This window comes from Scyliorhinus canicula, chromosome 18, assembly GCF_902713615.1.
Source record: "Scyliorhinus canicula chromosome 18, sScyCan1.1, whole genome shotgun sequence".
Taxonomy (NCBI): Eukaryota; Metazoa; Chordata; class Chondrichthyes; order Carcharhiniformes; family Scyliorhinidae; genus Scyliorhinus; species Scyliorhinus canicula.
This window is the reverse complement of record NC_052163.1, coordinates 73975596-74001567: the sequence shown is the minus strand read 5'-3', so window position 1 is coordinate 74001567 and position 25972 is coordinate 73975596. Positions and strand designations below refer to the sequence as shown.

Below are 25972 nucleotides of genomic sequence, written 5' to 3'. Positions count from 1 at the left end.
AATAACAGTAAGAAGTCTTACAACACCAGGTTAAAGTCCAACAGGTTTGTTTCAAACACGAGCTTTCGGAGCGCAGCTCCTTCCTCAGGTGACTGGAGAGGTATCTCTCCAGTCACCTGAAGAAGGAGCTGCGCTCCGAAAGCTCGTGTTTGAAACAAACCTGTTGGACTTTAACCTGGTGTTGTAAGACGTCTTACTGTGCTCACCCCAGTCCAACGCCGGCATCTCCACATCACTGTTTCAATAAGACCACCTCCTATTCTTCTAAACTCCAATAAGTTTAGACTCAATCTGTTCCTCAGAAAACAACCCCTGCATCCCAGGAATCAACATCATGAATCTTGACTCAAACTGCTTCGAATGTAAGTATATCCCTCCTCAGAGGAAGGTGACCAAAACTGGACATGGAGTGAGGTGGTCTCACCAACACTCTGCACAATGATGGCCAGACCTCCCTACTTTAATACCCCATCCCCCTTGCAATAAAGGTCAGTGCTCATTCCATAGGCTTAACAATCTTGATACAAGCTGACAGTGGGGAGAGGGCAAGTCCGGACAGACAGGAGAGTTTAAAATGGCTCAGACAACCCATTGAGTAGGACTTCATCCACACCTCCCTCTAACTCAGAGGCTGGTAGACCGAACTACCACTCAGCTAAAGGCTCCTTCCACAGTCAATGTGAGAAGCCAATGGAGATGAGGCCACGCCGAAGACCATTCTCAACCTTTACTTGCCCATACAATACCCAGCGGAATAGGATGACAGCCCAAACCCAGGACCATTCACTCTTTGCCAAAGTAAACCAGCAGCCTGAAGCAGCTCGGGATGTTTCATGTTAAAGGCGCTATATAAGCTCAAGAAACTTTCTCCAGCAAATTTGGAACCGTAGCGATTACACCCATTGCAGAACATGCTCAGAATGTGACCCCCACCCCACCCCAGTATTGCTGCAGCCCAAACTCTCACCCACTCAGCTTTCACCCCCTGGGGAAATGACCTTGCCATTAATTTACTGTAACCGTCCGTGAATCATCAGTTACGAGTGTCAGCAGAGGAGAAATTGAGGCACAGCAGTGAGAGGTGGCAAAGGACAGGTGATTAGTACCTGCTGCCAATACATCCACATCAGACTGACAGCCATCTCTATGGGCAAGTCATGTCCTGAAATATTTAACAGTAATGGATTTGGATCATATTTGTAGTGATTCAGTGAGTGGTTTTAATGACACCCAGGAAGAACACAAACACAATAAAGGATTCATTAACAATCTGTACTGCTGCTTCTGTAATGTTTTAACTCCTGGTGTCTCTGCTTTGATGACTAAACCTCATTCTGATAAAGGAACTTCTTACAAGGCTTCTAAATGAGCAGGTTTCACAGTGCTGATCCCAGCTATAGAATCAGGCCATTGGGCCCATTCTGCCCCTGCTGGTTATCTGTAAGAACTACTCAGCTTTCCCCAAGCTTTTCTCACAGCTCTACAGAATTCTTCTTTTCAAATATTTCTTCAATTCCCTTTTAAAAGTTATTATTTCCACCAGCCTGTCAGATAGCACAATCCAAGTCAGAACAATTCGCTGCAAAAGGAGGATTCTCCTCAGTTTTGCTCTGACTCTTTGGTTAGCTCTTGAACACATACCTGTCCTCTCGTTAATAAGCTTCCTGCCACAGAAAGCAGTGGGGTGGATGCCTGCCGCCCACCTCAGGTATTTCCAATCTAACCTTGGCGTGGTGGACCCCACAGTGGGTCAAGGTGGTAAGTATGTAATGTAGGTGCCCCACAAAATCATCCGGAGGGCCCCCTTCCCCCGACAACACAAGTCCTGCCCACCCCACCTCCCAGACACCCCCATCAGGCTGACCATCAGAACCCCCATCAAACCCCCAACAGAGAACCCCCATTAGACCTCCAAAAGAGACCCTGAACAGAGACTTCCCCATCAGACCCTCCATCAGACCCCCAGCATAGGCTCCCCAATCAGACTCCCAACAGAGACCACCCCCATCAGAGACCCCCATCAGAGACCCCTGACTAAAAGCTGAAGAGCAGTCCAGGCAGTAGCTTAAAGATTCATTGTATGACCTTGCTAGGATTAACAGCCCGTCACCACATCAAAAGCAGCAAAATGCTTTGACTTCCTCTTTTTCACAAAAGGAAGCACCTAGCTGTCTTTGACTGGTGAGGATCTGTCAATCAAAGCAAGAGTGTTTATTGTGGTTAGCATCAAAGCAGGGTAATGGAGACACGTTCTAGTGCAGGGGTGGGCAAACTACGGCCCGCGGGCCGCATGCGGCCCGACAAAGATTTTTATGCGGCCCGCCAATGAGGTGCCCGGAATCATAACCGGCATTTTTGAAAAGCCGCCGGGGAAAAGCCGCTGAAGTAAATGCGCTTATCCCCGGCGGCTTTTCAAATATGCCGCTTATGATTCCGGGCACCTCATTGGCTGGCCGCATAAAAACGCATGTAGTGGGGTGGATGAGTGGGGCTGTCTCATTGGTCGGTTTAGTTGGGTGTGCGACCAATAGGAGTCCAGGTTACAAACAATAATCCTTATTATTGTTTGTAACCTGGACTCCTATTGGTCGCACACCCAACTAAACCGACCAATAAGGCAGCCCCACTCATCCACCCCACTACGCGCGTTTTTATCGTTGACTCGGCCAGGCTGTGCTTCTGTCAGTGTTAAGGATCAGCACAAGCAACTTGACACCTGATTTCAACAAACTGGTAAATGACTGCAGTCAGATGCATCATTCTCATTGACATTGTTCTGTTACTTACTGAGTTACTTTGTTTTTCAAATAAATGTGCTTTTTTCTCTTTAAAGAACTTTTAGTTTGGCTATTTAAAATATTAATTATTTTACTTAATATACTATGTGGCCCTTTAAAATTGTGAATTTCTGAATGTGGCCCTTGCACGGAAAAGTTTGCCCACCCCTGTTCTAGTGTGAAGGGAAAGATCAATGAACAAGGTTTGATCAGGGTTAGTCAGCATGGTTTTGTCAGAGGGAGTTCATGCCGAACAAATGTAACTGAATTTTTGGGTGAGGTGACCAGGTGCGTAGATGAGGGCAGTGCAGTTGATGTAGTTTGTAAGGATTTCAGCAAAAATCTTTGACAAGGTACCACATGGGAGGCTTATGAGATCCAGGGATAAGGTGGATTCAAATTGGCATAGTTGTAGGAGGCAGAGGTGATGACAGATGGCTGCTTTAGTGACTGGAAGCCAATGTCCAGTGGCGTACCACAGGTATCTGCCCTGGAGCCCCTATTATCCATCATTCATATAAACAACATAGATGAAAATGAAAAAAAATGAAAATCGCTTATTGTCACGAGTAGGCTTCAATGAAGTTACTGTGAAAAGCCCCTAGTCGCCACATTCCGGCGCCTGTCCGGGGAGGCTGGTACGGGAATCGAACCGTGCTGCTGGCCTGCTTGGTCTGCTTTAAAAGCCAGCGATTTAGCCTTGTGAGCTAAACCAGCCCCTATGTGGGGGATGGGTTTAGTAAATTGTCGGATGACACAAATATTGGCCGGCTGGTTAACAGTGAGGCTGAGTGTCTTGGGTTACTGGAATATTTTGGATGGGTTGGTCAAAAGGGCAGAAAAGTGGCAGATGGAATTTATCCCTGAAAAGTGTGAGGTGATATACTTTGGAAGGAGAAATTTGACAAGGAAGTATTCAATGAATGTCTGACACTGGAAAGTTCCAAAGAACAAAGGGACCTTGGCATCATTGTCCATAGATCTCTGAAAGTGGGAGAGCAGGTTAATAGGGTGGTGAAAAACGCATATGGGACACTTGCCTTCATCAATTGAGGCATAGATTACAAAAGCATGAAGGTCATGTTGGAGTTGGATAGAACTTTGGTGAGGCCACAGCTGGAGCACTGTGTGCAATTCTGGTGATTGCACTGGACACGGTGCAGAGGTAATTCACCAGGATGTTGCCTGGGGTGGAACATTTAATAATAATAATCACTTATTGTCACAAATAGGCTTCAATGAAGTTACTGTGAAAAGCCCGTAAGGAAAGGTATTAGTTAGGAAAGAGTAAGTGAAAATGCAGTGATTTTTCACTCTGCTGCTTGTCCTGCTCTTCAGGTTTCAAGCAGGGGTCTCTGATGGGGGTCTCTGTGGGGGTGGGGGGTATATTGGGTCACCCTCATGTGTGTGTGTTGTGGGGATTCCCATGTGCTGGGGGAGGATACCCTTACTTTTCAGCAGGAGGGAGGGTGGGAGGATTTGTATTGTGGGGGGGGGGCAGGCGCTGGCTCTTGGTATCGGGCCACCAGCTGAAAATGGCAGCCCAATTCCGGGGTTCCAATGCAATCCCGCGAACCCCCTGCCAAGCATGAATTAGCGTGGCAAGGGAGAACAAAATCGCTCTTGGTCGCCGCTCCTGGCACCAGCACAGACCAAGAACGATTCCATTCAGACGGGAGAACTTAGTCTCCCAAACAGAAAATCCTGCTCGGCATCTCCCTATTAGCTTCATCATGATATTGGGCACTTTGTTTAAATCTCCCCTCAATACTCTCTGTTCAGATGAGAACAATATCCCAAAGGCTGTTGGAATTTGCAGACGTGTGATTTTAACCCCAGACACAGGTTGTGTTGGCAGTTCAGATGCTCCAACTCTTGGCCACCTTTTGCCAATCCCAGCCTGCTCTGATGAGCAGACATCAAAGGGAGCTGCCAGGAGAGGCAGACCCTCCTTCAGTTATACAGATTGGGCACCGGACCTGATTTTATCTCTGGCCTGATGGGAACAGCTGCAGGAAATTGACGGGAACTGGAAGAGGCCCGAACAGCTCGGTTGCGTTTGCTTTTCTTATGAGATCAGGAGTTGCAAGGCGTGATGCTCTGGGGTAGACACGCCTCCCTCTGCCCTGGGCACACCATCCTTCCCAAGACTCTCTCAATACCCAACTCCGTGGTTTACCTTATGCTGCCAGAACCTTCTCTTCCCACTCACCAGCCTGTGGAAACATCCAGCACCTTTTAGTCAGGCAGCTGACCTGAGAGACAAGGTCACCCTTGTCTCCCAAAGCTAGGTGGTGCTCTCCCCTCCCAGATTCCACTCTCAGTTAAAATTTGGAAAGTTATCAGCTCTGGCCTACCTCGAAAGGGCATGTTGGCCCGGGTCTTCAGGTACATCCTGTTGCACCTCTTGCTGTTGATCCATTTAACATTGTAGCCCAGAGTGTTACAGCGATTCTTGCGGCAGCTCAGGCACATCCCCTTCTCAAATGATTTGTGGTTGTTACACCGATAAGCCTTGCATGGCTGGTCTTCGTACAACAGAGAATCAATGAATAAGTGGATCGAGCGTTCATGTTCACACTTCACAGCTTCTGAAAATGCTTTGGAAAGAGAGGAAGGTGTTGAATTGATCTTCCTTACACATAAGGTTACAGATTCCAGTCTGTGACAGGAATCAGCTCAGGTTCCGTATCTGTGACTTCTTTAAGTGGTCTGGGCCATTTGCTTCAAGACACATATTACCTGCCACTGCCCCTGTCCGTTAGTATGATATCAGGACTATGTAGCTCTCAAATTTGGATCATAGAAGATCATAGAACATACAATGCAGAAGGGGGCCATTCGGCCCATCGAGTCTGCACCGACCCACCCAAACCTCCACTTCTACCCTATCCCCGTAACCCCTCCTAACCTTTTTTTTGTCACTAAGGGTAATTTATCATGGCCACTCCACCTAACCCGCACACCTTTGGACTGTGGGAGGAAACCGGAGCACCCGGAGGAAATCCACGCAGACACTGGGAGAACGTGCAGACTCCGCATAGACAGTGACCCAGCAGGGAATCGAACCTGGGACCCTGGAGCTGTGAAGCCACACTGCTATCCACTTGTGCAACCGTGCTGCCCCAAAGGTGGAGCGGAAATGGGCATTCATTCTCTCTATCGTTATCACAATACAGTATGATGTGTGTCATAACCCTCACAAAGACCCCAGGGATTCACTGACTGATCTCCCCATGGGCTTTGTAAGATATGAGTTCCCATGTTGAGCGAGCGGAGACTCACCCAATATGGGCTCGCCAACCTTAAATATCGACCCCCAGACCTGGACCGGGAGTTCCTGATAGTCCCGGGCTGGGACATTGGTTTTATACGTCGCACCTGTGGCTTTATTTATGCTTCAGAATAAATCTGCTTTGCTTTTTAGCCAGCACCTCCTGGAGTGATTACATTGGCGATGAGGATCATGCACGGGATTCTGTGCAGCTTTCATAACTTCAGAAGACGACTTTGGTAAGAAAAGAAAACCTGGAAATGCCTTTCTTTCTACATCTTGAGCCGTATGATGCTGTAGCCATCTCAGATGGCCACCTGCAAAGGACCATGGGAATTATGGCCAACCCAAGACTCAGACAGGCTCAGAGCTTGTGTGTCTATTTGTAACCCAGATAGCTATATGTGATCGAACCCCCCCCCCCGGCTCGTTTGCATTCTAATGGCCCATTTCCCCAGAACAAAAGAACTGTACTCAGGTAACCGATATAGATACAGACTAATCGGCGCCACTCCTTTTTCTCAGGGAGCCCAAACAGCCACGGTCAATGATCACTAAGGACACGCCCAGCCATCAAGGCACCCGCCCCTTTATTGGCCAAAATCGAAGGCAGTGATTGAAGCCTGTTGAATTATTGGGTCCAAGTTAAGGACCGCCCCAAAGAGCGCAAAATCCCAGAAGAATAAAAAGAGACACAGCCATGTGCTCGGTCTCTCTTGGATCCGGCCTATGCCAACCCAAGTGCAGCATAAATGACCAGACAGACAAGTTCAAGACCAATGATCGCTACCAGACGGATAAGCCCAGCAGAAACAAAGTCACTTCTTCTACCCAGCCACTCAAGATCCCGACAAAGGCCTTGTCCATCTGCATAGAGCCGGTTGCACTGAAGTTAAATATAGGTTATTGTAGTTGTTAGGTGTAGTTTAACTTGTAGTATTTTGTGTTGCATGTCGAAGTAATCCTTGTGTGTAAATAAACCATCTTTGAACTTGAACTGACTAACTGGTCGTGTGGTCCTTTGATTGATATCGGTAAAGCCTTGTGGTGGTATCACTGATACCTGCCGACTCAAACAGCATCATTATTAATTGCCAACATTATTGGCGACTCTGGTGCCGATTGGCAACAATGCAAACGTAGCGGACTGGGACCAGTGTGCCGAGCACATGCATTATTTGTCAATACCAATGGGACAGAAGGTAATCTTCCTAACAGCATACGGGACCCCGATATTTAGCATTCTCAAAAGCATAACCTATTCAGCTCGTGAACCTGGTGAGAAACCATTACACCCCAAAGCCGTCCATAATCCTCCTCCTGCTCCTCTGTCATCAGCAGGCACTCGTGGGGAACATGCATCCTGTCGATCACCCCCTGTCAATGGCAGATCCCGCTGAATGGGTATCCTGGTGGGCTTGGTCCACATTGATTTACTTGTAGATGGGGTGCCACTTTCCCTAAGGTGAGCTATTCACTGTAGAATATTCTGCCTCCAACCTGCTCTACGTTTACATGGCTGATTCATTTGAGTCAAGTATCATAGAATCCCTACAGTGCAGAAAGAGTCCAAATGGCCTATCGAGTCTGCACCAATCCTCTGAAAGAGAACCCTACCCAGACCCACCCCTCTCCCCTATCCCTGTAATCCCACATAACCAGCACACCTTTGGAAACGAAGGAGCAATTTAGCATGGCCGATCCACCTAACTTGCACATCTTTGGACTGTGGGAGGAAACCGGAGCACCCGAAGGAAACCAACACGGACACGGAGAGAAAGTATAAACTCCACACAGACAGTCACCCAAGGTCAGTATCAAATTGGGTTTGTGATGCTGTGAGGCAGCAGTGCTAACCACTCTGCTACCCTCTGAGGATGACCCTGTGAATGTTAACATTGTCGGATTCAGCAATGCTAACCCTGTTGAATGTCATGAGTTGGTGCTTATGTTGTTGCAGATGCTCATTACCTGAAACATGTACAGCATGACTGCTCCTTGCCACTTATCATCCCAAGTTTGAATGTTGTTCAAATTCTGCTGCATTTGGAATTATCTGGGCAGTTGCAAATTGTACATAAGCAATATGTAATCATCAACAATCATCCCACTTTTGACCTGGTGATGGAAGGAAAGTCATTGATGAAGCAGCTGGAGGTGGTTGGGCCGAGAACATTACCCTGAAGAACACTTACAGTGATTTCCTGGTGCTAGGGTGACTGACCTCCAACCACCACAACCGCATCTACCAATAAGAGCATTGGTCGGAGTGACCATCACACACTCATTGTGGAGACAAATTCCACCTTCACGTTGAAGGTGCCCTCCATCAGGTTGTGTGGCACTACCACCGTGCTAAATAGAATATATTCTGAGCAGCTCAAGACTGGGCAACAATGGGTCGCTGTGGGCAACTAGGGGTCGCTGTACTCAACCACAATCTATAACCTCATGGCCCGTCACATCCCCCACTCTACCATTACCACCAAGCCAGGGGATCTACCCTGAATGGTGGTGGACAATTAAACAACTCACTGGAAGAGGAGGCACATATCCTCATCCTCAATGATGAAGGAGCCCGGCATTTCAGTGAAAAAGACAAGGCTGAAACATTTGCAACACAATTCAGCCAGAAGTGATGAGTGGACAATCCATCTTAGCCCCAGCACCATAATTCTTGTACTTCTGAACTTTCCATGCTCCTAGCCAAGCCGTTCCAGTACATCTACCCGGCAAAGTGGAAAATTGCCCTGGTGTGTCCTGTACACAAAAAACAGGACAAATCCAACCCTGCCAATTACCACCCTATCAGTTCTACTCACAGTCATTAGTAAAGTGGTGGAAAGGATCATCAACAGTGCTATCAAGAAGTACTTACTTAGCATTAACCTGCCCACTGACACTCAGTTTGAGCTCCACCAGGATCACTCAGCTCCTGACCTCATTACAGCCTTGGTTCAAACATGGACAAAACAGCTGAACTCCAGAGGTGAGCTGAGGTCGACTGCCCATGACAAAACTGGAGTCAATGGCAACCAGAGGGATAACTCTCTGCTGGCTGGAGTCCTAGCTAGCACAAAGGAAGATGGTTGTGGTGGTTGGAGATCAATCATCTCAGTTCCAGGACATCACTGCAGGAGTTTTTCAGGTTAGTGTCCTAGGTCCAACCATCTTCAGCTGCTTCAGCAATGATCTTTCTTCCATCCTAAGGTCAGAACTGTAGATGTTCACTGATGATTGCACAATGTTCAGCACCATTCGCGACTCCTCGGATGCCGAAGCAGTCCATATCCAAATGCAGCAAGACCTGGACAATACCCAGGCTTGGGCTGACAAGGGGCAACTTACATTCGTGCCACACGAGTGACAAGCAAGGACCATCTCCAACAAGAGAGAATCTAGCCAGCTCCCCATGACATTAAGTAGCATTATCATCATATAATCCCCCTGTTGGGGTTAGAGGGAGGGGGACGGGGACGGTTACCATTGACCAGAAACTGAACTGGACAAGCCACATAAATACTGTGGCTACAGGAGCAGGTGACAGGCTGGGAATTCTGCCACGAGTAACTCACCTCCTGACTCCCCAAAGCCTGTCCACCATCTACAAGGCACAAGTCATGCTTCACCAATTTATTGGAGTTCTCTGAAGTAGAAATGTGCTGTGGATAAAGGGGAGCCTATAGATGTGCTGTATTTGGATTTCCACAAGGCATTTGACAAAGTGCCACGTCATTGTGCAAATTAGGAGTTCATGATGTAGGAGGTAACATATTAGCCTGGTAGGAGATTAGCTGGCTGACAGAAAACAGAGAAGATGCATTGTTGGATCTTTTTCAGGATGTGATGAGTGGAATCCCGCTGGGGTCTCAACTTTTACATCAATAATTTAGATGAAGGGAGCAAAGGCATGGTAGCTAAATTTGCAGATAACACAAAAATAGGGAGGAAAATATGCTGTGAAGACATAGGGAGGTTGCAGACGGATATGGATAGGTTGAGTGAGCGGGAAAACATCCGGCAGATGGGGACTATAATGTGGGAAACATGAAGTTGTTCACTTTGGTTGGAAGAATAAAAAAGCAGAATGTTACTTAAATGGAGAAGAGCTGCAGAATTGTGAGGTGCAGAGAGATCCAGGTGTTCTAGTGCTTGAGTCACAAGAAGTTAGGTATAGTATATAATTAAGAAGGCAAATGGAATGCACAATGCTGACATTGGTGGAACTGTGCAGAATGTCTTCTGACTTCCCAGGAGGTACAGTGACGACACACAGCAATAACCCTATTAGTGGGCTCAATCAAATTTCCCTGTTGCCTCACTGGTTCCAAGTTCCAGATGATTGAGTTTACCCTTGTATGACACCATTCCCAGGTTAAGCTGACTGACTGCCCATGTGTCTGTTTCTTTCCTTTATATTTGGAGTAATCAGAGAAAATTGTAATGTCTGCCCCCATGCCGGCTGTTCCTGTGATTCACCTGTCGGTCTGTCAATAAAACTTGCTACTTCCCTCAATCATAGAATCATAGAATTTACAGAGCAGGAGGCCATTCGGCCCATTGATTCTGCACCGGTCCTTGGAAAAGCACCCTACTTAAGCCCATGCCTCCAATCTATCATTGTAACCCAGTAACCCCACCTAACCTCCTGGATACTAAGGGGCAATTTAGCATGGCCAATCCACCTAACCTGCACATCTTTGGACTGTGGGAGGAAACCAGAGCACCCGGAGGAAACCCACGTAGACATGGAGAGAAAGTGCAAACTCCACACAGTCACCCGAGGCCGGAATTGAACCCGGGATCCTGGAGCTGTGAGGCAGCAGTGCTAACCACTGTGCCATTGTGTCCCTTTCAGGAGTCAGGTCATCTTCAGCTATTCTGAGATTGAACAGGGACCTTCCTGCTCTCAACTCCTCTCTTTATATATTTTGAATAGTTGTAATTTGACAAGCTGGCTCATCTGGCTTTAATACTGATCTCAGTGCCAGACCTGGCAAAATTACACGCTTTCTCTAGATGGCTTCAACGTCTTGCTTTTAAACCTATGCTAAAATCTTGTTTTGAAACACAACATTTACAAATAACTCAGTGCTAAATCTGTTCTGTGAAGAGAAAGTAAAGTTTAAAAATCCCATACTGTGACAGATTGTGAACTGAGAGGTCCCTATTGAAATAAAGATTTGGAGTGCTGGCAATGGCACTTGGAAGCACGGTCCCTTTAAGGGGCAAACCCTTGCAGTCCACGTGACCAGCTCGGGGCCTATCGTGAGGAAGCGCATGATACCTGACCAATGGGGGACAAGCAGTAGGCTCTGGGAGCAGGGTCCCAGACGGGTGGGCCCTGGACCCCGAGAGTGAAGACCTGTTGAGTGACTGGGTGACTGTGTACAGTTTACGTTTACTTGTTAACAATAAACTCTTGTTCTGTTATACTGCAAGTCTCCCTAATATTGCCCCGAGCCACCACACTGGCGACGAGTGTAAACCTGATCGATCACAAGGCCGCAGTAGTTCAGAATTTGAGGGGGAAAGGAGAAACCTCCAAAACAAACAAAGAAAGCGAAAAGCATCACAAAACAGTGAGTGAAACATGCCCAGGATTGGAAAGCTTGACCCAGTTCTGTCCAAAGAGAAACGCATGATCTTACCTGGGTGGCACCATGGTAAATCTGACCAGTTAAGGCCTGGTCTCATTCTCAAAGACAAACTCGGTTGTGAGGATGGAGTCATACTCTGGGGTTCCCGAGTGGGGATACCACCCTCACCAGGAGAGCCTTTCTTGCAAAATGGTACAATGCCCATCTGAGCCAAACAGAAATGAAAATGCTAGCTGGAAGCATCATTTGGTGGCCCAGCATAGTTATGGATATTGAATGCATGGTGCGCCAGTGCGATACCTACCAGGGACAACAGACATTACCACTCACAGGAGGGAGCTGGAGATGGAATGTCCCTGCTGTCACAGGCGGACTTACACTTTTGGAGGCACTCTCCCTCTTTGCAGGAGCTCTACATTATGCCCCACCCCCTGGTGACGTGGTGGCCCGTCCACAATGACATCAACCCCGCCCCAATGACACAGGCCCAACCCCCAAAAACCTTGAGCCCCATCCCAATGACATCGAGCCCCACCCCAATGATGTCAAGCCCACCCCCAATAACATCAAACCCCACCCCCAATGATGTCGAGCCCACCCCAATAACACAAGCCCCACCCCAATGATCCCGAGCCCACCCCCAAGAACATTAAGCCCCACCCCTAATGATGTCAAGCCCACCCCCAATAACATCAAGCCCCTCGCCAATGATGCCAAGCCCCACCTCTAATGACATTGAGCCCCACCCCAATGATCCCTAGCCCATCCCCAAGAACGTCAAGTCTCACCCCAATGATGCCAAGCCCCACCCCTAATGACATTGAGCCCCACCCCAATGATGCCAAGCCCCACCCCTAATGACATCGAGCCCCACCCCAATGATGCAAAGCCCCACCCCTAATGGCATCGAGCCCCACGCCAATGATGCCAAGCCCCACCCCTAATGACATTGAGCCCCACCCCAATGATCCCGAGCCCACCCCAAGAACATTGAGCCCCACCCTAATGATGCCAAGCCCCACCCCTAATGACATCGAGCCCCACCCCAATGATGCCAAGCCCCACCCCTAATGACACTGAGCCCCACTCCAATGATGCCAAGCCCCACCCCTAATGACATTGAGCCCCACCCCAATGATGCCAAGCCCCACCCCTAATGACATTGAGCCCCACCCCAATAATGCCAAGCCCCGCCCCAATGATGCCACGCCCCACCCCTAATGACATTGCGCCCCACCCCAATGATGCCACGCCCCACCCCAATGACATCAGGCCCCACCCCAATGACATCCAGCCCCACCCCAATGACATCGAGCCCCACCCCAATGATGCCAAGCCCCACCCCTAATGACATCGAGCCCCACCCCAATGACATTGAGCCCCACCCCATGATGTCAAGCTCCTCCCCTAATGACATTGAGCTCTCCCCAATGATGTTGAGCCCCACCCCAAAGGCATCCAGCCCCACCCCCAATGAGTCAAACCCCACCCCAATTATGTCAATCCCTGTCCCCAATAAAGTTGAGCCCTTCGCCCAATGGCGTCAATCCCTGCCCCCAATAACGTCACTCCACACCTCCCAATGAATTTGCGCCCCACTCCCAATGACGTAGAACCCCATTGCGAATGACGTCAATGCGTCCTGACCTTATCCACTCTCAGCTCTCACAATGCAAGGCACAGAAACTAAAAATCTCCCCCTCACTACCCAGTCAGGTTTCTGCCCAGTCCAGCCCTCTCACTCTCAGCCTTGCCTGGCCTCTGGCGCTGGTCGGGTCGTCCCACTCCCACAGGCTGCTGCTCACTGATGCCCAGAGACACGACACCGCTGCCTCCTGCCTGACCTTCGCACTTCCTGACTGCTGCTCTGCTCATCTCACACCTCTCACTCGGTGTCTGAGCCTCGAGGTTCGACCCTCAATGACCGTGTGCGCTCCTTGCTGGCTGCCAGGCTGTTACTGTTGGCTATCTGGCCTGATGGCCTCTGTTCTTTCGGTTGGTTACCCGCCAGACCTCCTGAGCCCTGGCCAGGAGATCAGGAGTTGCCCCGCTGCTCTCCTATAGGTCCCGCTGGCCAGTGCCTTCTCCTCGTCTCACTGAAGGCTTCACAGCAGAAGCGGACAGACACTTTTGGGGACAGACACAGCCACCTCTCAGTATGGGGCCCTGCCATTGGCCGGAGCCCCACGCTGCAGCTCTGTGTGTTTTATTGTAAGTCCGCCTCTGCCTGCCTTGGTGGTCGAATCTCAGGGACAACCTTGCAGGGATGACAACGTTGCTACCTCAGAGATGGAGGAGCCGATTGGGGGATTAAGACGATTCACGAGAGCCAGAAAATCGCCCGACAGATTGACATTGTGATGAACTGTTATGGACTCTCTCCCTTTGTGTTTCTCAACCTTTCTAATTGTATATAGTTACTGTACATAATCTGTTCTGCAAATATGTTATTGAGGGATTTAAGGGGGGGGGAGTGTGGTGGTGTGGCCCATTTTAGGGGCAGGTCCACGTGGTCTGCGTGACTAGCATGGGGCTTATTGCGTGGGAGAGTGTGAACCCTGAAGAACAGCGAGAAAGCGGTCCGGGAGGGCTATTCTTGCAGTCAGAGTCGCAGAGAAGCAGTTGTGATTTTAAAAAGTGTTTTCTTTTGGAAGAGAGGATTAACTGATAAACAACACGAATAAGTGAAAGTCAGGGTCATTATAATAAAGTATTATAAGTAAACAAAGTAGGGTAAAGGAAGTAAAGTTAGTGTAAGGGAGGTAAGTTAATAGTTTCCTTACATAAGCATAGTTTTTTATTCATAAAGGAAGTAAATAAGGGGCTTAAGGGTAGTCATGGCAGGAGAGCTCCCACAGGTGATATGTTCCCCCTGTGCTATGTAGCAGGAATCCCCATTTTGGATAGTGTTGGGGGAGATGACTGTGTCGGGGAAAGCAGTGGCAGACAACTTCATAGCACCATGACTGGGTCTGCTGCGCAAGGGAGGAGGAGGAAGAATGTCAGGGCTATAGTGGTAGGGCATTCAATTGTAAGGGAAACAAACAGGCATTTCTGTGGTCGCAAAAGAGACTCTAGGATGATATATTGCCTCAATGATGCCTGGGTCAGGTAGGTCACGGAACAGCTGCAGGGCATACTGAAGGGGGAGGGTAAACAGGCAGATATTGTGGTACATATTGGTACCAAAAATATCGGCAGAAAAAGGGGTGAGGTCCTGGAAGCAGACTTTAGGAGCTGGGAAATAGATTAAAAAACAGGACCAGAAGATATTACCAGAAGTTATTATCTGGATTATCTCCGGTGCCACATGCGAGTGACTGTAGAAATAGGAGGTTAGTCCAGATGAATGCGTGGCTGGAGAAATGGTGCAGGAGGGAGGGCTTTAGATTTCTGGAATATTGGAAACGTTTTTGGGGATGGTTGGACCTGTACAAGCTGGACAGGTTACACCTAATCCAAAATGGAACTGACGCCCTTGCAATGACGTTAGCTAGTGCTGTTAGGGAGGGCTTAAACTAACTTGGCGGGGGGAGGGGATCCTGAGAAGATTCAGCAGGGGGAGATGCACAGCTAAATTAGAAGAGACAGCAAGTGAGTCAGGAAGGCATAGAATGTCTAGACCAGTTAAGTCACAAGGGAGTTTGGCAAGATTGGATGGTATTTATTTTAATGCAATGAGTCTGATGATCAAAGTAGATGAGTTAAGGGCACAAACTAAACCACGGGGTTATGATGCCTTTGTTGTCATTGAGACATGGCTAAGAGAGGGACAAGATTGGCAGCTCAATATCCCAGGGTATAGGATCCTCAGGTGAGTCAGGGAAGGAGGTAAAAGAGGAAGAGGTGTTGCAATTTTGATCAATTACAGCAGTAAGATGGGACAACATCTTAGAAGGCTCTTCAAATTAAGTCTTATGGGTAGAACTTAAAAACTAATAAAAGAGTAGCTGGGAATGCTCTATAGGTTCGCCAACAGTCTGAGAGAAATAGAAGAGCAGATATGTAGGCAAATCTCAGAGAAGTGTAAAGTAAAAGGTAGTGATAGTGGGGAATTTCAACTCCCCAACATTAATGGGGGTAGCCAGAGTGGTTGGTAGGGGCTGGTTTAGCTCACTGGGCTAAATCGCTGGCTTTTAAAGCAGACCAAGCAGGCCAGCAGCACGGTTCGATTCCCGTACCAGCCTCCCCGGACAGGCGCCGGAATGTGGCGACTAGGGGCGTTTCACAGTAACTTCATTGAAGCCTACTCGTGACAATAAGCGATTTTCATTTCATTTCAGAGTGTGAAAGGTTTAGAGGGAGCGTAATATTTAAAATGCATCTAGGAGAACTTTTTAAGCCAGAAAGTAAAAGGACCTACAAGGGAGGGGGATAGTCCTGGACTTAATTTTAGGTAACGAAGCTGGCAAGTGGTTGATGTATCACTGGGGGAGCGTTTGATTCAGGATTGTTATGGAAAAAGGGCAAGAATGGACCTGAAATCAAACTTCTAAATGGGAAGAAGGCCGATTTTAATGAGATCAGAAATGAGTTGGCCCGAGTGGACTGAGAACAGATACTTTTAGGTAAATCTGAGAGAGAAAAGTGGGACGCATTCAAGAAGGAAATAGGGAGAGTGTAGAGAGTGTAGGGCCAACATGTTCCAGTCAAGGAAAAGGATGGGACCAACAAATCCAGTGAACCCTGGATATCGAGGGATATACATCATTGGATAAGGAGAAAAAGGGAGGCCTATGGCAGATATTGAGGGTTCAAAACAGCAGAAGCCCTCGAGACATATAGAATGTGCATGAGGGAACTTAAAAAGGAAATTAGGGGAGCAAAAAGGGGACATGAAAGGATATCGGCAGATAAAATAAAGGAAATTCCCAGTTGTGTTACAAGTACATTAAAGGTGAAACGATAACTAGGGAAAGAGTAGGGCCCATTAAGCACCACAGTGGCAATTTGTGTGTGGAGCAAAGGACATAGGTAGGGTTCAAAATGAATACTTTGTGTCAGTGTTCATTTGTTAAGAGGTGTGGGTATAGAAATCAGGGAGAAGCACTGTGATAAAATTAAAGAGATTAACATAGATAGAGAAGAGGTTCTGAGTGGTCTGACAGGCTTAAAAGTAGACAAACCTCCAGAGCCAGATGAAATGTATCCCAGGCTCTTGAGTGAGGCAAGGGAGGAAGCAACAGGGGCGCTGGCAATAATTTTCAATTCTTCTCTGACCACAGAAGAGGTGCGGAGGACTGGAGGATAGCCAATGTGGTACCATTATTATAGAAGGGAGGAAGGGATAATCCAGGAAACCACAGGCCAGTCAGTCTAACCTCAGTGGTGGGGAACCTATTGGAAGTAATTCTGAGAGACAGAATGAATTTGCATTTGGAGAGGCAGGGATTAATCAAGAACAGTCAGCCTAGTTTTGTTAAGGGGAGGTCATGTCTGACCAACTTGATTGAATGTTTCAAAGAGGTGATCAGCTGTGTAGATGAGGGTGATGCATTAGACGTAGTCTATTTGGACTTCAGTAAGGTTTTGATAAGGTCCCACATGAGAGACTGATGGAAAAGGCAAAAGCCCATAAGATTCAAGAAAATTTGGCAAATTGGATCCAGAATTGGCTGAGTGGCAGGAAGCAGAGGGTGATGGTCGAGGGGTGTTTTTCTGACTGGAAGCCTGTGTCCAGTGGGGTCACGCAGGGATCAGTGTTGGGGCCCTTGCTGTTTATGGTTTATATAAATTTAGATATGATTGTAGGAGGGTTGATCAGTAAGTTAGTGGGTGATATGAAAATTGGCGGTGTGGTAAATAGTGAGGAGGATAGAGTTAGATTACAGGAGCATACAGATTGGCTGGTCAGATTGGCTGATAAATGGCAAATGGAATTCAATCCGGATAAATGTGAGGTGATGCACCTGCGAAGGACAAACAAGGCAAGGGAATACATGATAAACAGTAGAACCCGAGAAGCACCGAGGGTCAGAGGGACCTTGGTGTGCATGTGCATCCTTAAGGTAGCAGATCAGGTGGGTACCAGTGGTTAAGAAGGCATATGGTATACTTGCCCTTATTAGCCGAGGCATAGAGTTTAAGAGCAGGGAAGTTTTGCTGGAACTGTATAACATTTTGGTTAGGCCGCAGCAAGAATATTGTATGTAGTTCTGGAATACACATTATAGAAGGGATATGATAGCCCTGGAAAGGGTGCAGAGGCGATTTACCAGGATGTTGCCTGGGCTGGAGAGTTTTAGCTATGAAGAAAGATTGGATAGACTGGTGTTGTTTTCCTTGGAGCAGAGAAGACTGAGGGGGACACGATTGGGATGTACAAAATTATGAGGGACAGAGGTAGAGTGGACAAGCAGAAACTTTTCCCTTTGGTGGAGGGCTCAATAGATTTACGGTAAGGTGCAGGAGATTTAGAGGAGATCTGAGGAAAAGCAATTTCACCCAGAGGATGGTGGGAGTCTAGAACTTCTGGCCTGAAAGGGTGGTGGAGGCAGATATCCTCATAACATTGAATAAGTATTTAGATGCGTACTTATGATGCCAGGGCATACAAGGCTATGGGCCAAGTGCTGGAAAATGGGATTTGAATAGTTTGGTGGTTGCTTTTGACCGGCGCAGATGTGATGGGCTGAAGGGTCTTTTCTATGCTGTCGACCTCTAGGACTCTATGATTCTAAAGGGCGGCGCCCTGGGACCAATGTCCCGGGCAGAGTAGACCCTGCAGCCAGAGAGTGAAGGCCTGTTTAGTCACTCTGTGCTAGTTATATTTACCTTGAATTGTCACCATTGAAGCCTTGTTCCGTTATACTGGGAGTCTCCCTAGTATTGCCTCGAGCCACCACAAGTATTATTTCCTGCACTTTGTTGTCAGCCTAAAGATGAATTACAGATTCATCACACAGTAAAGTACTCTCTACAATCGGCCTTAATCCTTACCTGCGAATCGAGGCCTGACTACACCAGAAGGAACTTCATTCATGCTCAGACTTGACAAGTTAGTGATCATCTATCTTATGAGCCTACGCCCACTAGATGGACAGCAACTATTCCAAACTACTTCACTTACACTGCCGTGATGTTCACAGAATCAATACACAGACCAGGGCCATTGTTTTGTTGGTGCTTTTTCTTTGAAAGAGTTATCTAATTATCTAATAAGTGGGCAGCACGGTAGCATAATATTTAGCACAGTTGCTTCACAGCTCCAGGGTCCCAGGTTCGATTCCCGGCTGGGTCACTGTCTGTGCGGAGTCTGCACGTCCTCCCCGTGTGTGCGTGGGTTTCCTCCGGGTGCTTCGGTTTCCTCCCACAGTTCAAAGATGCGCAGGTTAGGTGGATTAGCCATGAAAAATTTCCCTTAGTGTCCAAAAAGGTTACGTGGGGTTACTGGTCAGGATGGTGAGTGACTTGGTGGGGAACTTGCAGGTGATGATGTTACCAGGCGCCTGCTGCCCTTGCCCTTCTACATGGTAGAGGTTGTGGGTTTGGAAGGCGCTGTCGAAGAAGCCTGGGTGAGTTGCTGCAGTGCTCTATGAAATGAAATGAAAATGAAGTGAAAATCGCTTATTGTCACGAGTAGGCTTCAATGAAGTTACTGTGAAAAGCCCCTAGTCGCCACATTCCTGCGCCTGTTCGGGGAGGCTGTTACGGGAATCAAACCGTGCTGCTGGCCTGCTTTCAAAGCCAGCGATTTAGCCCAGTGTGCTAAACAGCCCCTATGGACATAGCCAGCGATTTAGCCCAGTGTGCTAAACCAGCCCCTATGGACATCCTCCGCTTCTGCAGGCTCTCAGGACAACTGAAGTCCCTTATCACAGTGCTATCCCAGCAACAATCTCAGGACCCTCTCCAAAGCCTTGACATTCTTTATCCATCATCCAGGATTGGATTTAAACCCATGTTCCGGATGGAAGCCAACCAGTCACTGCTCCACCCAGTTCCGCCTCTTACCAAAGATGCCGAATCTGGCAATGTTGTTCACAGCCTTCTGCAGATCACAGCCAGGCTGGAAGCTGCCTCCATTTGGATAGATGTCAACATGTCCGATGGGCTGCCGAATCCCAATGCTAATTCCCAGAGATTCCCTGGTGAAGGTGTGGAGAACATCGACAAAAGTAGCATCATCGGGAGATAGCCGGCCGTGGGCATGGGTTTCTTCAAATACTGGCCCAGCAGGATCTAGCCCTAAAAGAAGGATTGAGAAATTGGAGTCAGATTTTAATAACACGCTTTTTACCCACAAATTTTAAAATATATTCCAGTCTCCCCATGGCGTTCCTACAGTGCAATGTGTTACCCCAGGATTGACAGAGACAGTGACAGTACAACCCAGCCTCTGCAAGGAGCAGTGGGGGTAGCAGGGGCAATGTTTCATAGAATTTACAGTGCAGAAGGAGGCCATTTGGCCCATCGAGTCTGCACCGGCTCTTTTGAAAGAGCACCCGACCTAACCCCAGACCTCCACCCTATACCCATAACCCAGTAACCCCACCCAACACTAAGGGCAATTTTGAACACTAACGGCAATTTATCATGGCCAATCCACCTAAGCTGCACAGCTTTGGACTGTGGGGGGAAACCGGAGCACCCGGAGGAAACCCACGCACACTCGGGGAGAACGTGCAGACTCCGCACAGACAGTGACCCAGTCGGGAATCGAACCTGGGACCCTGGAGCTGTGAAGCAATTGTGCTAACCACTATGCTACCATGCTGCCCATGTTATTAGACCAATTTCACTGAGTGGAGGAGTGTTTGCCGCCACTTTGTGCCACACCAAAGGCTGGCATTGTGCCATCCAAATAATCACAGGGCATAAACACACAGTCCACCTTGAATCAGTCAGGGATACAATGAGCCAATCAGAAATATTTTCACTGCACTACCTGTAATCCGGCTAATTTTATTGGCTGTGTGACTCCCTGCAAAGCCAGCCACGTGAGCTCCAAGGCTGTATCCAATCAGGTGCATCTTGTTAAGCGGATTATTTTCTTGTTTCTATGAGAACCAGAAAAACAGATGCTATTGGTTTAAAAGGAAATCATGTGACAATACAATTAAATATTCTTCTGGGAGAAACAGATCTTTTGAATTTCCTCACCTCCAGCCAATCAATCAGCTTGGCGATGTCTTGACCAACCAACATGGTATTCTTGGCTGCGATTGGGTAATGCTGGTGGGCCCGATCGAGCCAATCCACAACGAGGACATTCGCAGCAGGCTCTCTCTGGTAGAGAGCTATTACTAACTTTTCAATCCAGCTCTCAAACATCCCACTCACCTAAAAATATACAAACGAGGCGGTCAGTCTCTCCCTGAACAAGTTCCTGAGCAGCTTCAGTAAGACGTGGAGCACCTCAGGGTGGGTCACAAGCCTCTGCCACGCAAGGTTTCTGCACTTTTCTGATCAGGGCCAAACACTGCTCCCCCTCCTCCCCCCCCCCCCTCCTCCCCCTCCGCCCCCTCCATCCTCCATCCCCCTCCCATCGCCGTCCCCCCCAAGCTCCCCTCAAGATCCACGCTGTGCTGTGTCTGATCAATTTAAAGTTGGGGCGTCACAGTGGCACAGTGGCTAGCACTACTGCCTCACAGCTCCAGAGTCCCGGGTTTAATTCCAGTCTGTGTGGAGTTTGCACTTTCTCCCCGTGTGTGCGTGGGTTTCCTCCGGGTGCTCCGGTTTCCTCCCACAGTCCAGAGAAGTGCAGATTAGGTGGATTGGCCATGCTAAATTACCCCTTAGTGTCCAAAAGGTTAGCCATATTGTGGAGATGCCAGCGTTGGACTGGGGTGAGCACAGTAAGAAGTCTTACAACACCAGGTTAAAGTCCAACAGTCCAACAAAGCACTGCTCCTTCACCTGAAATCGCTCCGAAAACTAGTGATTTGAAACAAACCTGTTGGACTTTAACCTGGTGTTGTAAGACTTCTTACTGTCCAAAAGGTTAAGTGGAGTTACCGGTTTACGGTGATAGGGTATAGACGTGGCCTTATGTCGGGTGCTCTTCCCAAGGGCCGGTGCGGACTCAATGGGCCGAATGGCCTCCTTCTGCACTGTAATTTCTATGATTCTATACTCACACTCCAGCCATGGATGATTAGGAAAGTCTTGGAAGTTGTGTTGAAGCCACATTTGCTTAGAGAATCCACATGTCCAGGGACTATATAACACAGGTCTTCATCTGCTTTCGAACTATATCGCAGTGAGAACTTGGTTTTAATGGAGTTCAGATCTTCAATATTGTTGCTGTGCTGCTCAAGGGCACTACCTGGAATGCAGGCAGAGGAATAGTTTATCTAAACGTTCACTGACACTTGGAGGAACTGGAAACAAACTGGCTGCTAACTCCTATAAAATACACTGAACACACAGATAGAGGGTCAAGGGACACATCTGGATCATGAGTCAAAGGATAAATGAATATTCCTGGAGGGGCTGATGTATTGTAGACTGGTCCTCTATTGCTAGAGGCCATATCAACTCATCTCCATCATGATGTTTGCTCCATAGTTCATTCTCCAAATATTAGAAAAGCAACTGCTTTCCCCTGCGACCATTTGTTTTTATTTTCTTTTAGAATCCATGTTGTCAGAATTCCAGAAGTCTTTCCCTCTATGGCCTCATCATCACACTCAGTATAAGAAGGGGCGGTTATGGGGATAGGGTAGAGGTGTGGGCTTGGGTAGGGTGCTCTTTCTAAGAGCCGGTGCAGACCCGATTGGCCGAATTGCCTCCTTCTGCACTGTAAATTCTAAGACATCTATGAAATCTAAGGGTGTAACCCAGAGGAATTACTGAACAGCTCATATTACAGAAATCCAGACCTCCATACACCACACGTCAAAACCTCTATATCCTGTACCTTCAGAATACAACCTGAACCTCCGTATACCGCACCTTCAGAATACAACCTTAACCTCCATATGCCGCACCTTCAGAATACAACCTTAACTTCCATATACCGCACCTTCAGAATACAACCTTAACTTCCATATACCGCACCTTCAGAATACAACCTTAACCTCCATATGTTGCACCTTCAGAATACAACCTGAACTTCCATATACCGCACCTTCAGAATACAACCTGAACCTCCATATGTTGCACCTTCAGAATACAACCTGAACTTCCATATACCGCACCTTCAGAATACAACCTGAACCTCCATATACCGCACTGTTCCTCGTGTCTTAATAAAGCTCGTAGTCTCAAGTGTGGAGAAGATGCTTTATTGTGAGTTCGTTCAGTTTCCAGAGCTCGACCTAGAACTACCTTCCAGTGCTAACTACCAGCTTTGCTTGCTGTGTGTCCTGCTTACCAGCCCGCCTGCTGTGAAGTGTTTCCCACTTCCTGTCCTGATCTATTTATATGGCTCTCCCGTGCTCCCTCTAGTGGTCGCTCAGTTGTGTTGCATCTGGTTAACTTGTGATCACCACATCCCCCTTTTTCTCTTAACATATTTTCTGAACATCGTTAAAGAAAATTGTACATCCTGTCCCAGTGTATTTATAGCTCTCCCGCTCGTGTTTGCTCTGTTGTTTTGTATCTGGTCAATCTACGATCACCACATCCCCCTTTTTCTCATTACATAGTTTCTGTACATCATTAAAGAAATTTTATACAAAACAGTAACTTATGATATGCGTATCTATACAAGTGATGATGCTATTGCCTTAGTTAACAAAGCCAATGTATTTATATGTCCAATCTTAATAAAAACATTTATGAGTCCAAACTTGATGAATTTGTTCAGAGCTTTTTTTCTTTTTGTTGTTGATGACGTGGTGATATTGATATTGCAAGTCCGCTGTGAATGTTGTTGGTGTTCCTTGTTATCTTAAGTACCCAATGCGTCATCCCGAGGTGTCTGCATGGTCACATCACTGATGTTGACTGGCATGGACTTTTTTTTTTTTCTGTGCTTGTGGTGTTGATTATTGTCTCATCCGCCTTGGATGCTGGTGTGCTTGCTCGTTCTGGAGCAGACGTGTGTTTATGCGATTCGTCGTCATCCCATGACATGTTTGTAGTCTTGTCATCGTTTTGCCATGCGCTGTGGCATTGTCCGTCATGTGCCAAGTAGTTCCATTGTGTACAAGTCGTTGTTTCATTGCTGTTGTTTCTGTCGTTCTTGTTTTTGTTGTTTTCGTTGCCGTACTTGTCGCTGTTTTTGTCGTTTCTGTCTTTGGTGTTGTCGCTATCTTTGTTCCTGACTTTGTTGTGTTTGTTGCCATTCTTGTTGTTTCTGTCCCTGTCGTTGTCGCTATATTTGTGCCTGACGTTGTTGTTTGTCTTGTTGCGCTTCATGTTGCTTTTATTCTTGCTGTTGTCGTTCTCGTTTCTGCTGTGCTTCTTGCTATTGTTGTTGGTCTTGTCGCGCTTCATGTTGTTTTTGTTCTTGCTGTGTTTCTTTTGACTTTTGTTTTTCTTGTTATACTCTATGAGTGTCCCGAGTGGATAATTTGAGTCATTGAGCATTCCGTCTCGCGAGTGGTGCGAATGATCTGATGTTGCATCGGTGCAGGTGACATCAATCAGTTGTGGAGAATTGGATTCCGCATCTTTGCTCTCTTGGTGCTCGTCTTCCGGAGTCAAAATCTTCTTGATTACATTTGACGCGGTGTCTGTGGACTCTCGGCGCTCCTCTTCTGGAGTCCAAATCTGCATGATTTCAGTTGACGTGGTTTCTCTAGACTCTTGGTGCTCCGCTTCTGGAGTTAAAATCTTCATGATTTCTGTTGATGTTGTCTCACTGGACTCCAGGTGCTCCTCTTCTGGAGTCAAAATTTGCATGGTTTCTTTTTGTTTGATGTCTCTGGACTCCAGGTGCTCCTCTTCTGGAGTCAGAATCTGCATGGTTTCTTTCGGCATTGTCTCTGTGGACTCCAGGTGCTCCTCTTCTGGAGTCAAAATCTGCATGTTTTCTTTTGGCGTTGTCTCTCTGGGCTCCAGGTGCTCCTCTTCTGGAGTCAAAATCTGCATGTTTTCTTTCGGCATCGTCTCTCTGGACTGTTGGGTGGCCCGACTCTGTGCTTCTGTACAGACAAGCTGAGAACTGTCAGTCTCACTGTGATCCTGTACGTCGAGTGCGAGCACCTTGTCACTGTTTTTGCTCTGTGCTTCGGTACAGACAAGCTGAGAACTGTCAGTCTCACTGTGATCCTGTACGTCGAGTGCGAGCACCTTGTCACTGTTTTCGCTCTGTGCTTCGGTACAGACAAGCTGAGAACTGTCAGTCTCACTGTGATCCTGTACGTTGAGTGTGATCACCTTGTCACTGTCTTCGCATGCAGTGGGCAGAGGTGCATTGTCTTCTTCTTGTTCCTGTGAGCGTGTTGGACTTTCATAGTCCGCTCTTTCTTCTTGTTCCTGTGAGCGTGTTGGACTTTCATAGTCTGCTCTTTCTTCTTGTTCCTGTGAGCGTGTTGGACTTTCATAGTCTGCTTTTTCTTCTTGTACCTGTGAGCGTGTTGGACTTTCATAGTCCGCTCTTTCTTCTTGTTCCTGTGAGCTTGGTAGACTTTCATAGTCTGCTTGCGGTTGCTCAGGTACAGCGGGTTTACCTTCATGGTCTTGTTCATGCTTGGTGTCCGCCCGGGAGTGTTTGCTGGCATCCCTGTTGGCGTCTTTCATCACTCGCGCTGTGGAGCCTGTCATCGCTCGCTCCGTGGAGTCTTCCTGTGCTCTCTGTGTGGCGTCGTCTTCGTCTTGGGTATTGCTGTCATCCAATGTATCGACGAGCTGCCATGGCACCATGGTGTTGGATTCATCCACCATGAGTAGATTCGTGTTGAGCTTTGCAACGGTGTCGCTGATGCTGTGATCAGCATGTCCAAATAACTCCTCCATGTCTGAGTAGTATTCTTTGAAACCCATTTCATCTTCGTTGGCTTCTTCTACCACGAGTTGATTCGTGTTGAACTTTGCGACCGTGTCGCTGATGCTGTGATTAGCATATCCGACTGACTCAGCTGTGTCTGAGTAGTATTCTTTGAAAACCAAATCATCTTGGTTGGATTCATCTACCACGAGTTGGTTCGTGTTGTGCTTTGCGACCGTGTCGCTGATGCTGTGATAAGCATGTCCGACTGACTCAGCCATGTCTGAGAGGTAATCTTCGAAAAACAAATCATCTTTTGTTGTTTCGGAATTCTTTTTGTTCTCTTCACTTAACACCACAAGCACAGAAAAAAAAAGTCCATGCCAGTCAACATCAGTGATGTGACCATGCAGACACCTCGGGATGACGCATTGGGTACTTAAGATAACAAGGAACACCAACAACATTCACAGCGGACTTGCAATATCAATATCACCACGTC

General features: G+C 47.6%; 1 protein-coding gene across 1 annotated transcript in view; it reads right to left on the bottom strand.

Annotated features, from left to right (window-relative positions):
* LOC119953372 (lipoprotein lipase-like) overlaps positions 1-25972 on the bottom strand; it is a 67887-nt gene that overhangs the window by 17852 nt on the left and 24063 nt on the right. Inside the window, exons 2-6 of the mRNA XM_038777567.1 lie at positions 21731-21918; positions 20754-20933; positions 20539-20650; positions 19605-19838; positions 5135-5377 (exon numbers count right to left, since the gene is read on the bottom strand). Coding sequence (XP_038633495.1) covers positions 5135-5377; positions 19605-19838; positions 20539-20650; positions 20754-20933; positions 21731-21918 — 957 coding nt within the window. The remainder of the gene's footprint in view (positions 1-5134; positions 5378-19604; positions 19839-20538; positions 20651-20753; positions 20934-21730; positions 21919-25972) is intronic.